The sequence below is a fragment of the Lasioglossum baleicum genome, chromosome 11 (genome assembly GCF_051020765.1).
Source record: "Lasioglossum baleicum chromosome 11, iyLasBale1, whole genome shotgun sequence".
Taxonomy (NCBI): Eukaryota; Metazoa; Arthropoda; class Insecta; order Hymenoptera; family Halictidae; genus Lasioglossum; species Lasioglossum baleicum.
In genome coordinates, this window is record NC_134939.1 from 14,900,390 (window position 1) to 14,915,663 (window position 15,274).

The window sequence follows — 15,274 nt, forward strand, 5'->3', positions numbered from 1 at the left end:
ATTCAGAATTACAATTTTCTCTGAGACATGTAGCATCTCTATCTAATACATTTTTGACTACACAATCAATAATGGACGTCATAAAAGATAACAAGATACTTAAAGTATTAAGTAACAGATTCTAAAATCGATACTTCATTATTTATTACACTACTTATAAGCATTATTTTTTAATTAATGCGTGCTGTTGATTTAGTACTTATTGCACGGTGAATCGATATAACTGTTGTATATTTAACCTAACAGACAGGGAGATCCTATATTTTCACTTTAATTTCACAAGAAGTAGGTTAATTAAAATTGACGATACAGAATGTATAATTGGAGAGAAGACATTTCTACAAAAAGTAAAAATAAAGTTCATATTTCCAAGAATGAAGTTGAAACAAAAATAATAATGATTGTATTTTATTTGTATCACTTCCAATGGACATTATTTTTCATTAAATCCGGAACTCTGAAATATCTCATAAACCGTTGAATATATGACCAAGTTGGTACGAATCAGCGCATAAAGGGACATTGTTCTATGCGAAAACACTGGCATGTGAAATTAAAGGAGTATTCAATTTTCACCGGAAAATTGTTGATGTTTAAACTGTTATAACTTCGTGACAAAAATTCATACAAAAAAGTTTCTGCTATATGTGCGATGGTGAAAAAGCAAAAATTACAATCAAAATTTTCGATGAAAAATCGCTCCCTTAATTTTGCACGTCAGTGTAGTTTAGTAGGGCATGTTTCAAAATCGATATAATTTGTTAAAATAAATTATGAAATAAATTCTATATACGCATAGACAGTTCACACTGTAATAAATTTGAATACGTGCTAAATTTTTAAATATTTGTGTAATATAATATTAAATATAATTTCAACAAGGGATGAAAATTCACTAGAAATTTATACTAAGAATAGTTATATTGATCTCGATATTTTCCTTACAATATTATGCGCAAAAATCTATTTATACCATGCAATATTTCTCTATGCAACAGATAACTGTTAAAGTGTTGCCAAATTTAGCATATCTTTAGCGTTCACGAGGCATGTCAGGGTTTTCAGTCGACTGGTGCACACTGTGCAAAAACATCGAAACAGATCAAGTCAAGTGGTCCTACTTCAAGATGGCGGAAAGAGTGGTGGTTGAAACCTTCGATTTCACGAGTTGTCGATGTGCACACGGTTTCGTTTCCAAGGGCTCTTGTTCCATCCTATTCATCCTGTTCGATTGATTTTGTCGTATCAAATTGAAAATGGAAATTAAGCAAAAACAATTCAAGTGCAACATTTCAGAAAGTATTACAGATGTTTCTTTCGCAGTTCTCGCCGCTTTATTTCAGAGTAGAAATTATATAACTACTGTTAAGGTATACACAGTGACTCCAAAAATATCTGATTGTTAAATTTCTGATATTCGAACACTTGTGTGTTAACGTTTAAACTCTTATAATTTAACTGTAACCTGATTTACAGTTTTAACCCTTTGCGGAGGAGGATTCTTTAAAATATTGAAAATATTTTTTCAACTAAATCGTATATCTTAATACTAGAGCAATGGGAACCGTTGAAATGATCCATTTCACGATTGTTGAGACTGTAAAAATATTTGTGGACATTTATTAGACGTATTTTATAAAAATAATCCTGCAATATCCCCGATAAATCCAGTATTTATTATTTTTAAGAAGCAATGAATTAGTCACTTTTAGTGCTCGGTTGTTTTAGTGTTAAATACTAGGGGGGACCAAGAAAAATATGTACTAATCGCTTATTAAAAATTAATTAAATATAGTAATACTCATATGCAGAAACTCGAATTTTAAACTTGCTTTTGTCCGCCACCGTCAACATTAACCCTTATATCGATGATCGACATTCTCTACGGTAATTTGTCGCATAGAATTATTTAAATAACGCGTCGAATAAAAGATATTTTTAAGATAGCATGTTATCTTTTATTCGTTACTCGAAATTTTTATATAAATAAAATTTGTCTACGGTGTTCGATAGGTTTTGAACGTTCATGTCTAAAATATTTGGCGCCTAACTTTAAGTAACAGATCACGAGTTCTGGGTCATTTAAGTAAATCGGAAATCTAAATGTAAACTGTTAGTTTTCCAGTACCCGATTGTTGACTTAAGGGTTAATGAGACTCGATAAAATCGAGGGTGTGTAAAAAGCAGAAAAAGTTAGCGAGACCAAACTGCATAACGAAAGGTATGCAAACGTTTAAATGAAGAACTGTGTCACGATGTGAATGGATGTTATTTAGACTAATAATGTAAACATATCTATATGGATATATGAACATGAATATGGCTATGAATATGAATATGAACATGAATATGAATATGAATATGAATACACGTACACGATACACATATCCACTCATCAACACCGAGGCTACAAACACACACACTCAGATATTTTATATGTATATATATTTTTCAGATTTAGAAAGACCCATCCTGGTGCTGTAGTACACTTGAGTGATAATCCTTTAGATTTGAGCAAGGTACGCGTGTTTTTGAGTACATTTTATTTTGCATTATTACTCCATCCTTACCATGACGTCATACTTAACATTCTCAAAAGTGAAACCGACTCGATTCAAACGAAATCATTAATTACCTCGGATAATTTTAGTTAACGTTCATTCTTAATGTGTTCTTCTACATCTTTTGGAACGTGTTTTGTATATTCTATACATGTATATTGGTATTATTGTGTCGAGAATCAGAAGCGTGTGCTTGCATGTTGTGTGTGTGCATGCGTGCATGCTATTTATTGTCGTATCAGATAACTTAATTAATAGAGTTACTTCTTCTTAATAGAATCGCATTACATATTCAATTATACTTACCAACGCATCTCGTACATAGAATCGATCAATCGAAAGTTTATATCACACGCTCTAGAAAAGTGATTCAATATTATCTGTATCGTTTCAAGTAATTCGATCATGGATCAGTTGGAAATCGAAATTATTGATTTTACAGTTAAAACTTTTTATTACAAATCACATTTGGTAAATGTATGACAATTGGCCAATAATCAATGTTTTTTCCCCGTCTTTTTATTATTTTAACTCTATGGTTGGCATTATTTATTTTCGTCGTTGTCTAGTAGTCTACGTTGAACTAATTCTTGTGATATTATAAATAACATTGCTTAGATAGCGTTTTCATTTGTGTCAGACGTCTGTATGTTTAATAACGTTCTCCTCCTTTCCCTATACGCTTCCCTTACGTTTATATCAGTTTAGTACACATAGTAATTGATAATCACAGAAGCTAGTTTGAGTTACACGAAAATTGATCTCGTAACCATAATCACTCCATCCCCTTCTATGTTCTACAAATATGTAATTCTATTAACATCAATTACCAAACTGCAGATCTTTGTGCAAGTTACTATTCTCATAAATTATTCAGTAACATCAAATTTCTTATTTCAAATAGAAGGCAAAGTTTACCCTCCAGCCTTCTTAACCCCTAACTGGTATACTAGGGTCTCTCATGATTAGACTGCGGATTTTATGCATTTATGACAAAAATCGACACGTGCAATTTAAAGTATAGTGGACATGTTAAAAATATTTAAGGACATCAACGTGTGAGTTTCAGCTTAATAGGATAATTAAAAGAAGAATACAATTTTTATTTAGCTCCTGTGACCTGCAATCAAGGCAAACATTTTTTATTTTGCATAAAGATCCGCAGTCTACTCATGATCCCAACGAAATTTCTGTACGATAACTCTTTTTAACTTCTTCAGAACATTTGGATTAGTTAGTCTTAAATAATATACGTAAAAGTATCTGAATTAAATTTGTAGAAAATTTTATAAAGCTCCTAAGATGATACTTTATTATATGACGAAACACTATACCACTTAAGGGCTAATCTTAAAGTTCTCTTTTAATTCAGGAATTTGCAAATGCTATAAAAACATGAAGATCTGCCATCCGCAAATTAATAATAATAATTTACGTTTCACCTTGACCTTGAAAAGTCCCGAGAAAAAAATATTCTTTGACATATTCGCTCTCTTTGATACTATTCAAGTTGCATATGAAACATTTCTGTGTCATCGCAAATGAGAAGATATTAGGTGACTTATTTTCGCTATGACGTTCTGTAAAGTTGCACAAGGAAAATACAGTTCTGAAACGAAATACAGTGTGAATAGAAGTGTTGTTCATTTTTGGACAATGAAGGAATTCCAGAACCTTTCTGAATTTACTGACCCTGAAACGACTGAAAAGGGTGCTACTTGTTTACACCAAAATATTTATTATTTATTGTTGCTTGGGTCTCTGAAATTGGTGATGAAGAAATTTAATAGAACTAGAAGAAAATCTGATCATTAATCATTTAGATTAGTCCTTTAAGGGTTGAGTATTATAAAATTGTTTCGAAACAGAATGGAGGTTGGTCGAAAGTGGTCATTTCTGGCACCGTTTGGTAATTATAAATTGGCGCCGGATAATTAAAAGCGCCTTTAAAAGAGTAGGAAGCGTTATAAGCGTTTCTTTGAAATCTGACGAGAAAGTTATAAAAAAATATGAAAAATCCATGAAAGGCATGAAATATTTACTTTGAATACTAATCCAACACTAAAATAACATTTTAGAATTGTTTTAAAATTGTTTGAAGCTGAGAGCAGATCAAAATTTATTTTCTTCTTTAATCATCTTGATAAATTGAGAAAAATATATCGATGTTCTTAGACGGTTTTAATTTCCTTACTGTTTCAAATTGCATCCATTCGTTTTTGCCGTAAATGCATAAAATCCGCTGTTTAGTAATGGCGAATATGTATATTGAATCGAGTTTGCATCTCGAAATCACACAGTCCATGTTAATCAAAATAGGAATATGCATTTCCAATTGCTGTGTAGCCTCATATTCTACTAATTGTCAAAGATATCAGAACGAAATTACAGACTCATTTAAATTATTTCATTTATTTGGTGTATGTACGAGGTGTATAAATTGTTTAACGTATTTGGTGTATGTATTAACAATTGCAAAGTATGCTTGCACATAAAGGTACAATCGAATTAGAATATATTTGCATATGGTATTCCAATTTTGCTCGATTCTATTTGTTGGTTCATGTAGCTGTCAATTTTCTTATTACTTTGGCAATATTTCCGGAGGAGACAAAAATGAAAATTGATTTTTATGTAAGTTCTGTCGTTATCGCTGTTCTTTGTATTTTTACATTCATTCAACTTTTCATTAATATTTCGACAAGAACGCTCATTGTATTAAAGGTGCTTTTAAATGCCCGATCTTCTCATTTCCACAACCGGTGAAAAATGACCATTTTTGACTATCTTCCTTTATGATAGCTCGTTACACCGTAAACTGATCATAAATCACTTAATCTGACATTCAAGTAGCAAAAACCAAAAGAAGAATGGACTGGAATTTCCAATTAACTGTGAATGTTGAATCTTCACGTGTCAGTGTCATGTGTATCGACAGGAAAATGTGCACGTTTCTATTATATCGTCTAGATGTCTTCAGTTTATTGGAAACTCATCATCAGCCGCTCATGTTGCAATTGTTGGCGCAGTTCGTACAGAGTGTCCTAAAAATGATGTATTTCCATGGAACGGGTGATTCCTCAGGTTGTTTCAAGTATCTTGTTCTTGCGAAAATGTTCTCCGCAGTTTTATTAAGGAGTTATTAACGAAAATAAGCGAACGGATTAAGCGACGTTGTCAATGGCCGAGCCGGTCTGATTGGTCTGCGTTTCTCGTTAGTAACTCCTTAACAAAGCTGCGGAGAACATTTTCGAAAAGTTCCTTGAAATGATCCAAGGAATCAACAGTTTCAGGGAAGTATAAAATTTTTGGGACACCCTGTATACAATTATCGATCGTTACACTTAAAATAATCTCGTTTAAAGTTTTAAGGATCATTCTGCACTACATTCTCATCACCGTTCTCATTCTGTATACGTAACTTATATTATAATTTTTACGATAAACGATGCGATTACTGTACTACGACCATTACTTTTTATTGCAGACCTTCGTGTTCAACATTTTTTCTTTAAATCTAGTCGTGTAGGAGAGAAACGTTTTATCGATCGGAGAGATACGTGTCGCGTTCACGCTTTGCAATTCTGCTTACAGATGCTGATAGGATACGAATCGGGACAAATAGTTTTGTGGGATTTGAAACTGAAGAACGCAGAATACAGATGCTTATGCGAAGTACCGTTGAGATCGATATCGTGGCATCACGAGGGTAAACAGTTCATGTGTAGTCACACCGACGGTTCTCTGTCAACATGGACGGTGCGCCAAGTGAAACCAACAAGTGTCACGCACCCTCACGGTAAAACACCATTTTTTCAAATGTGCGAGCAAACCCCGCGTACCGCCGTAGTTTCTTTTCCGAATTGAACCTTTAAGTGCAGGGCTTGAGAGGAACATTGTTCTTTTGCAAAAACTTTAACAGCTGATATCTTACTCATAATAACTCGTAATACCCAGTATAACACATATATTTATACATTATTTTTAACATAATATTTCCGCGTATGTTAATGTTAATATTAATATGCAACCTTAGCAACGTGCATACTAATATTTTGTAAAAACACCTACAATTGTTCCGTTTAATTACACGTTAATGACGAACAACAGAGGCTAATCTTTTTCTTCTTCATTAGTTCCGAGCCCCGGGTTAAAAGGGATCGTTTTCTTTGTTTCGAAATGTTCGTCTTGAGCTTCTCTCAGCAACACTTTTGTTTCCGTGTTCTTCGCTTCATTCACGAGCTATTTTTGCTTACGCTCTTCTTTTTTTTTTGAGATCTTTAGAAATTCCCCCATTTTGCGAAGTTGTCCCTTGAACTTCGTTTCTCTTTCAGTGGAAATGTCATGTTACACGGAAGGTCTTTCGATTTTACAATCGTATTGTAAGCTTGCCGTGTTATGGGGAGGTTGCTTGTATATTTACGATAATGTCCGATGATGTCGTGTACACGCAAACATAATTGCTGTGTACTTTATTTAAATTAATATACTTTAAGTTGGTCGTCACTAGACTGTGGATCTTTATGCATTTACGGCTTCTGACGATGTTCAAAAAATGCTGGAATGTAGTGCAATTTTTATTTATTTTGGATCTATAAAGGTTGTTACCATTAAAAATAGAATTTTATTTGATTCCACTTTCTTTTAAAATTTGTTTATAAAAATTGAAAATTGTATAAGCATCTGCAGGTCTAGTCATTATTAGTACTTTTGCACAATTGAATTCAGCTTGTAAAACATTTAGATATTGAAACGTATTGGTTTGGCAAATAAGTCCGTTCGGTATTTGTGATTCATTCCACTCTAAAAAACCGAACGAACTTATTTGCCAACCCAATATATAAAACGTGGAATATTGCATTAACCTATATCCTATTTAAATTTCAATATTTAAATACAAACACTGTATTTTGTAATTGTAATGACGAGCATGATCGTTTACATATGTTTTTTAGCGAAAACTACTAAGGATGGCGAACCAGAACCGTGCAAGTCAATTCAAAAAGTCGAGTGGAAGCTTTCCAGATCGGGGTAAGTTATTATCTTCTTTATTATCTGTGATTTCCAGATATAATTTCCCATATGTATAATAGCTATTACCTGGAAGATAGTTGGTGTTGGAACTGATACCCCCAATTTGAATAAGTACATATAGGAAATTATATCGATCATATCTCGTTAACTATTAGATTTATGATATATGAAGGTCAATACTTTTTTACGCTCAATTTTACACTTTTTTACAATCAAAAATATCAGGCATTCTATTTAATAAACTGAAGGTGACCTCTATATCTCGATAAAAAATCGAAGTAACAAAAGTCAGATTGCAGCACTGTATGTCCCCCTAGGAACCATGCAATATTTGTTTGAACATTTTTTTTGTACAACAAATAACTTTCAAGTTATTTGAGATCGTCACGTTACGAGACTCACCCTGCAGATATGAAATTGTATGTCTTTCGTTAGTCATATTTATTGTTATCAGCCCAAACTACACTGTTTACTAGGATAGCTTGGATTAGTAAACACAAACTCGGAAATGGTATTGAGCAAATATTATTGATCTGTTTTCACAGTATTAACAAGAACCAATCGGCTGTTATTCGATGTTTTGAATATTACTTCGAAGTAAAACATTCGTGAGCTTATGTTCTTCTCAATCGTTAAGTAACAGGAATGTTTATTAATTAATTGCAGTAGGATTAATTAAACAACCCTTTAAGTACTAAAGCCGTAAAACTGCCCCTAATTTTCATTACTCTACTCTAGTTTTGATAATTAAACTGCGGATTGTATGCATTTATGACAACAATGAATAAGTGAAAATTAAAGCAATAGAAAGATAAAGACTTCAATAATATCGATATATTAAAATTAAAACAATAGAAAGATTAAAGACTTCAATGATATCGATATATTAAAGCTATTAATGGAAGGAAGAAGTTTTTATTTGACTCCTGCATTTTTCATATTATTTCCAATTATTATAAACGTGGATTTCTAAGCATTATTGCCAGCATTCAGTTATGGTGGAAACGTATAGAGCACAATTGAATGTAATCTTTATTCGATACTGGCGTGTACGTAATGACGCAATAAGTATTAGTGAACTGTGCGAGACCTTCTACACGTAGTAGTTGTGTAAGTTTCAATGTCTACATATAGCACTTAGGGGTTGTCTGTACTCGTGGAACATACTGACATCGTTCGGTAGGTTAAATCTGGGACAATCTGTACATTACTGAAGTTATCATTGTGCAAAACATTGCATCGATTACGAGAAATGTTGCTCGTTTTTACGAGTATATAAAGTTTTGCTTAATGTTGTAATCTTTTTCTCTTCAGGGAAGCATACGTTATATTCTCCGGTGGTTTGGCATACGATACAACTGGGCGAACCCCGAGCATAACTGTTATACATGGGAAAACTACTACTGTATTAGAAATGGAGCATAATGTGATAGACTTCATAACACTGTGCGAAAATCCATGGACCAGTGGTATATACATTTATTTTCAAGTTCATCCATTGACTCGTTATAATTTACTCGCGTACATTGCTATTTACTGATATATACATACGCGATAGAAGACACTATTAATAGTCAATTATAAAGAGCCAATTTATTTATCTGAACATCCATGGTAATTCCAAACATGATTGAACAACTCGGAGGCAGTCGTTAAATTATGTAGCAGCTGTTTTATTCTTGAAATGTAGGCTATTCTATGTATGTATAACGTATACATATTAATCACATATTGTGAAGTATACTTATGAAATTATTTGGCAATATTATTATCGATTATACAAAAAGTTGCCAGCACACTGTGGATGTTCGTGTGAATTATATAGATAAGCTTAACTGAAAATTTACTTCATCCGTTGTAGTACTTAGTTCGTAAATAAGTAGTTAAGACAACAAACAAATAGTACCAGTAACGTGGCTATTATCATCCCAAAAATATACAGTCAGTCGAGAAAGTCTCCGTATACATTTTAAAACGATACTACATTGGAATATTTTTTAAAATGAGTTCAAACGATTTATGGTTTCTCGAGATATTAGAAAGATTAGTTTACTAGCTGGCGTACAAAAATAACTTCAGAAGAAAATGCTAAAATTTATTTTCTACAACTTTTTCATGTGGGTCTATACATTAAAATTTAAAAAGATACGTTTTGTAGATCTGTGTCAATTATACACAGGATGAAAATTTCATTGAACGATAATTCACTGTGCGATCACAAATGTGTTTAGCTCATTGCAACTTTGATGGATCTTAATGAAATTTGCAGGATTTATAATAATTAACACAGATCTACAAACTGTGAAAGCAATATTTACTGTTTTAAGCTAGTTCTTTTCAATTCTTGAACAACTCAAGCCACGTGGTCTACTTTGAAGAAAGTTACGTAATTTTGGAGGGTGTGTGGAGACTTTCTTGACTGACTGTATCATTGTGAAGCTTCTGCAAATGACAAGTTGAATAATAAATAATATCTTCGATAGAGGATATCCCAATCGTAATAAATATTTCTGTTATCTTTCCACAGATTATCAGGAACCATATGCTGTGGTGGTTCTACTACATAATGATTTGGTTGTGATAGATTTATTAACTCCCGGATTTCCGTGTTTCGAAAATCCATACCCAATGGACATACACGAGTCACCGGTGACGTGTTGTGCATACTTCGCAGACTGTCTATCGGATTTAGTACCTGCCTTTTATTCAGTTGGATCTAAGTCACAGAAAAAGACAGGGTTTAGTGAAAAGGATTGGCCGATATCTGGCGGAGAATGGAGTTCAAGCTCAAGTAGTTATAACGAAATTATTGTCACGGGGTAAGTAATAATAGTTTTAGTCAGATACAGGTGCAAAGAAATTACAAAACAAGCAAAATAATATACAATTGGACTTGTGGCGTTTTCAAAAACATCGGCTAATATGTCCAACAAAGGTTTCGATCATGCTTTGACTCCGATCTTGCATGTGAGCGTGTCTATAGGTCATTTCGTTTTCAAAGAGATTTGCTTCAATGTCCTCATAAATTTCTAGGCACAATATCGCGAAATTATTCGTCCATCAAATAATCTTAATGGATGTTTGACCTCTTCAATTTTTAAACGATAATTCTCAAATGAAATACGGTTTCATCGGAAGGGTATTAGTCTAATTGTTCTACAGAAAGAATATAAGGGTTAAACAAGGCATAACAACACGAACGTTTTAATTGCAGACACGCTGATGGCAGTATAAAATTTTGGGACGCATCTGCGGGCAGTTTACAAGTTCTTTACAAACTAAAGACGGCCAAACTTTTTGAGAAAGGTAGAACGCGTAGTATAGACTCGGAAGACGACCCGTTGGCGATACAGCTCATCTTCCTCTGTCCTGAGAGTCGGAAATTGGCGATCGCAGGAAGCGGGAAACACGTTGTTTTGTTTAAATTCAAAAAAGTAGAGAGTATGTCTGAAGTAGTGGTAAGTAATCTGCTTTTCTCTCTATGTATTCTGAACAATTGTCGTCGTAATTGTTAATAATATTCTCATACTGAAAGTATATGATGTGACGATACTTTAAATGATTATCGTATAAATATTGTTGAACAAATAATTCTATTGTAGATGCAGTAAGCTTCGTGCAGAGTAGGATCCTCAGGCAGTAACTTAAAAAAAAACATTGGAATTAGCGTTTTAGTTTCTGGTGTTTGTGCTACGATTAACTCTCGTTTTCACGAAACTAGAATTAATTCATTTTTGTGGTGTTTCTCGTAGACACCTCAATTTTTCCGCATTAGGGATAATATGTCATAGTATGACGCTTTCTTAATTTAACAATGTTATAATGTGTACAATGATAGTTGTTTAGGGTTAACACTGAAATAGTTTCACTTTTATAGTACTTACCGAAACTATCGTGGCATCTCTTGGACTGTAAGAAATACTTGTTTCTCTCCATTGTAGACATTGGAGATCTCACTGACACCCAACACAGATCAACCGAAAGAGGTGGAAAGCTCTTCCGATCACGATTCTCCGGCTGGCAATACTTCGGGGAGTAGCGAAACTAAGAACTCTGAATCGAATCAACCGCTAAAAGTTAAGAGTGGTTTACAGAAGCGAGCTGCAGGCTTTCAGGCGACGTTGGTCTGCTTAACGGTTGCTCCCAGCGGCGAACAACCTGAAAATATAACAGCACTTAGTTTGAACACTTCCTACGGCTTGTGAGTATCAGAATTATACTTGATACTTATGGCCAGACGGCGCATAATGACGAAAGACGCCGAAATTCTAAATAAAAATCGAAACAAATTCCGAATTTATTTATTGTAGTAGGTTGTGTATGTGTTGCATACGAAACGTCCGATTTTAAACAGTATAACTTCGTCCTAAATAAATCTCGATCATCGAAGTTGAGCAGCATTGTAATTTTTCGAGTTCGCACAAGTGATCCTTTAATTCTTTTGAGGAGTGTAGTATTCTGCCAATAAATTGCAAGTTTTTTGATTGTATTACGATTAGAAATGGAATTTTTGAGCTTCTTCCGCCATTGGCGGATATAGCTTCGAAAGAGTTCGAGAATCTTAACATTTTGTCAGATTTACATGGACGAATTTAATTGGGAACGACAATTATATGATTGCAGAATGGCTTACGGAAACGAGACCGGCTTGGTAGTAATAGACATCGTGCAGAAAATATCTTTGGTTGTGTTGAGCACGGCGGACATTGGTGGTAACTCAGACCCCTGTCAACGCGTGTTACGCAGCCCTAAGCGTCAAGATGATTTGAAGCGGGAGACCGAAGACAAAGCGAGGAGTCCTAGCACAGATCAGGTAAAATGTATTTCTTTCTTAATAATGATCGTTTTAAATGTTCAAATTGTTACCCACTCCAAAACTTTTCGACTACAACCGAGAAGATGTTTTTTCAAACTTTTATATATTACATATATATCTTTTTTATGCTTTTCCTAGTCACTGAAAGTAATTATCTTCATTATTGCATGATTGTAAAAAGACTAAAGAACTTGAATGTTCAGTTTGTTATACCGAAATTCGTAACTTACTATAAGGCTTCTTATCCTTTGTAAATACTATAAAAATCTTCCAGTTTCGATAATGTTACCATAATATTATAACAGCTTTCATTGCCAATGCCAAAACTTCATTAAATAACCGTAGACCATATGTGACCGTATTATCTTCGATATAATAGTATCCCGACAGTGTTATGTAGGTGTTTACCATTTCCTTTTGTCACTCTCAATAGGTCCTCCAATAACAATAATATATAAGTAAAAAAAAAAGAGAAGATTCTAGATGAATAAACCATTTAATTTTTCAGATAAAAAGTAACTGGCGCATTACGTTATTTAATAAAAATATCATCACTTTGACCTACAGTTTTTACATTTACCGTATTAAGGGTAGAAATAACAAATATTAAACAATCCCTAGAGCGAGGACAATAACCAACTTTACATTAAATATATACAATATACAAAACCGACTAACTGTTTAATCGAATAAAACTTACATCGGTAACATCACAAGAACATCTCCTCTTTTATATTAACACTTTAACATATAAAAAAGTGTAACTAACATTAACCATCGAATACGATACACGCCATTAAAGTCTGATCTTTATCATTGAGTCTGTTTTCTCGAATTCACGATTGTGTCTCATGGTGTTCTAATCCATCAGCTGCTTTCGACTAACTCATCTTTTTAGATAAAAGAAACTTTAATACTTAAGTTAATATATATAAATCAGTAGTATTTTCACGTATTCCAAGCAGAAAATTTGCTAACATGCAGGAATTGTGTCTTTGTTATTGTTAACATCGTCGCGCGAGCAATGAGGAAACGTTACTGTTTGTTTACATAAATTCAGACATTTCTCGAAATGCTTAAATTTTTAATGGTATTTCATTTAATTGTGCGCCGTTTTTTAGCAATTTTATTTTTATTATTGTGTATTTACAGAGCTTTTTAATTGAGAATTGCCGATATTACTTATTACTAGACTGCGGACTTTATGCATTTATGACAAAAATGGGTGGATGTAATTTGAAACAGTAAAAATATTAAGACAATTTAAGAACGTCCATATGTTATTTTAGATTTAGGAAAATTGTTGAAAATAGAAAGAAATTTTTATATGGTTTCAGTGTCTTATAATTGACAAACTAAATTTTTGTTTTCCGTACTGATTTCGTCTGCAATAGTTTCTCAAGACAGCAGTTTTCTCGAGAAATCGTATAGGAAAGTTGATAAATTTTTCAAAAATAATGAAAAGATCGTCGATGATTTTATTTCAGTGGTATTTCATTAAAAACTTTACACTGGTAGTGTTATTGTATTTTCATGATCATCCCCTTGATGAAGTATGAAATACATTTCGTGTTGAATACAAAAACATACATACACACATGTATACAGAACACATGTTTATTTTCTGCTTGGAACATTAGAAGATAGACATTAGGAGAGAACTAATTAGAGTGTCAGAGAGTAAATTAAGAGTTTTATAAACAACAAACGAGAATGCTATCGGCAACTAGTGGTCAAACTTGTCATTTTCCATGAGCCGAAAGTAGAAATTTAGCTGTAACAAATTTATGTAAGTTACTGCATCAACAATTATTTAAATCCACATTGGAGCCTTTAATGACAGATACATATTACATAAATATTACTTATACACGTCGTTAAATATTCCCATACTATTTCCAACACCGAAAACTGTCTTAATCTTAAAACAATAAAAATAAAACAACAACAACCGATGTACTCATCCCAAATAGTTACTCATGTTTCTTCTGCATTTAATGTTTAGCCAACTATGTGTCTGCCTTCGTTGAAACAAGTAAGAACAATATATTTTTCGTTAACGAAACAGTTAGAATGTTTATTTTCACGTTCTGTGACATGCGATATTACGTTGTTAATGAATACAAAGAACCCGATGGAAGTAGGTAGTCAGTTAGTAGATGAGTTTTCTGTTTTATCGTTGGCTTTGGTTCATATTTAGACGTTCAGTGGGTATTCAACATGTAGAAACGAAGAACGAAACAAACGACGCTAAAATGGAGCTAAAAGTGCCTAACAAAGGAGGATGTTGGATAGCTCACGTGTCTAAAATATTGATAAAAAGTTATTCGTTACGTTCTATGACAGTGTAAACCCATTATTATTTTTAGACAAAGTTATAGGAATATTGTAAAAAAATTAGATGAAGTGAAAAACTTGTAGAGCGAAAAATTGCATAAAGAATGCATGCAATCTCGAAAATCTACTTTGCAGCCAAAAATCGATATTTATATTGCATGTGAAATTGAACTGATAAAAGTAAGATTAAGATTGTTGCAAAGAATGAAGATAACTTTCACTGTAACTCGCAAGGGTGAGTCAGAACAGGCGGGCGATACAGTGGGGACTGATTGAGGACACTAAAATAAGACAAAAAGTTCATAATATAAATATTTGTCCGATACAACCCTTTTTAAAATTATTTATTAGTTATTTATAGTATGACGAATTTTACCTACAATTGGTAGTGCTTACCTCTAAAGGTTGAACAACGTAATACATATAGAACTGGTAACTTGTTAACTAAAAACATTGTCTAGAACTTATTTTCCAACACAAAATAAACTGTGACAGGAAAACAAGATTGTATCGTCAATAGATCAGG

At 33.0% G+C, this 15,274-nt stretch overlaps 1 protein-coding gene across 9 annotated transcripts in view; it reads left to right on the forward strand.

Moving 5' to 3' along the window:
• The window catches only part of Tomosyn (syntaxin-binding protein tomosyn), a 98,636-nt gene that overhangs the window by 41,479 nt on the left and 41,883 nt on the right, over positions 1 to 15,274 (forward strand). For 6 of the 9 annotated variants that reach the window (XM_076433550.1, XM_076433554.1, XM_076433551.1 and 3 more), the window contains exons 5-12: positions 2,456 to 2,519; positions 6,156 to 6,360; positions 7,517 to 7,592; positions 8,910 to 9,064; positions 10,123 to 10,414; positions 10,810 to 11,053; positions 11,537 to 11,796; positions 12,219 to 12,408. In XM_076433550.1, coding sequence (XP_076289665.1) covers positions 2,456 to 2,519; positions 6,156 to 6,360; positions 7,517 to 7,592; positions 8,910 to 9,064; positions 10,123 to 10,414; positions 10,810 to 11,053; positions 11,537 to 11,796; positions 12,219 to 12,408 — 1,486 coding nt within the window. Of the gene's footprint in view, positions 1 to 2,455; positions 2,520 to 6,155; positions 6,361 to 7,516; positions 7,593 to 8,909; positions 9,065 to 10,122; positions 10,415 to 10,809; positions 11,054 to 11,536; positions 11,797 to 12,218; positions 12,409 to 14,416; positions 14,447 to 15,274 lie in introns of all 9 variants that reach the window. The other 3 variants (XM_076433555.1, XM_076433558.1, XM_076433557.1) reach the window with 2 other exon arrangements.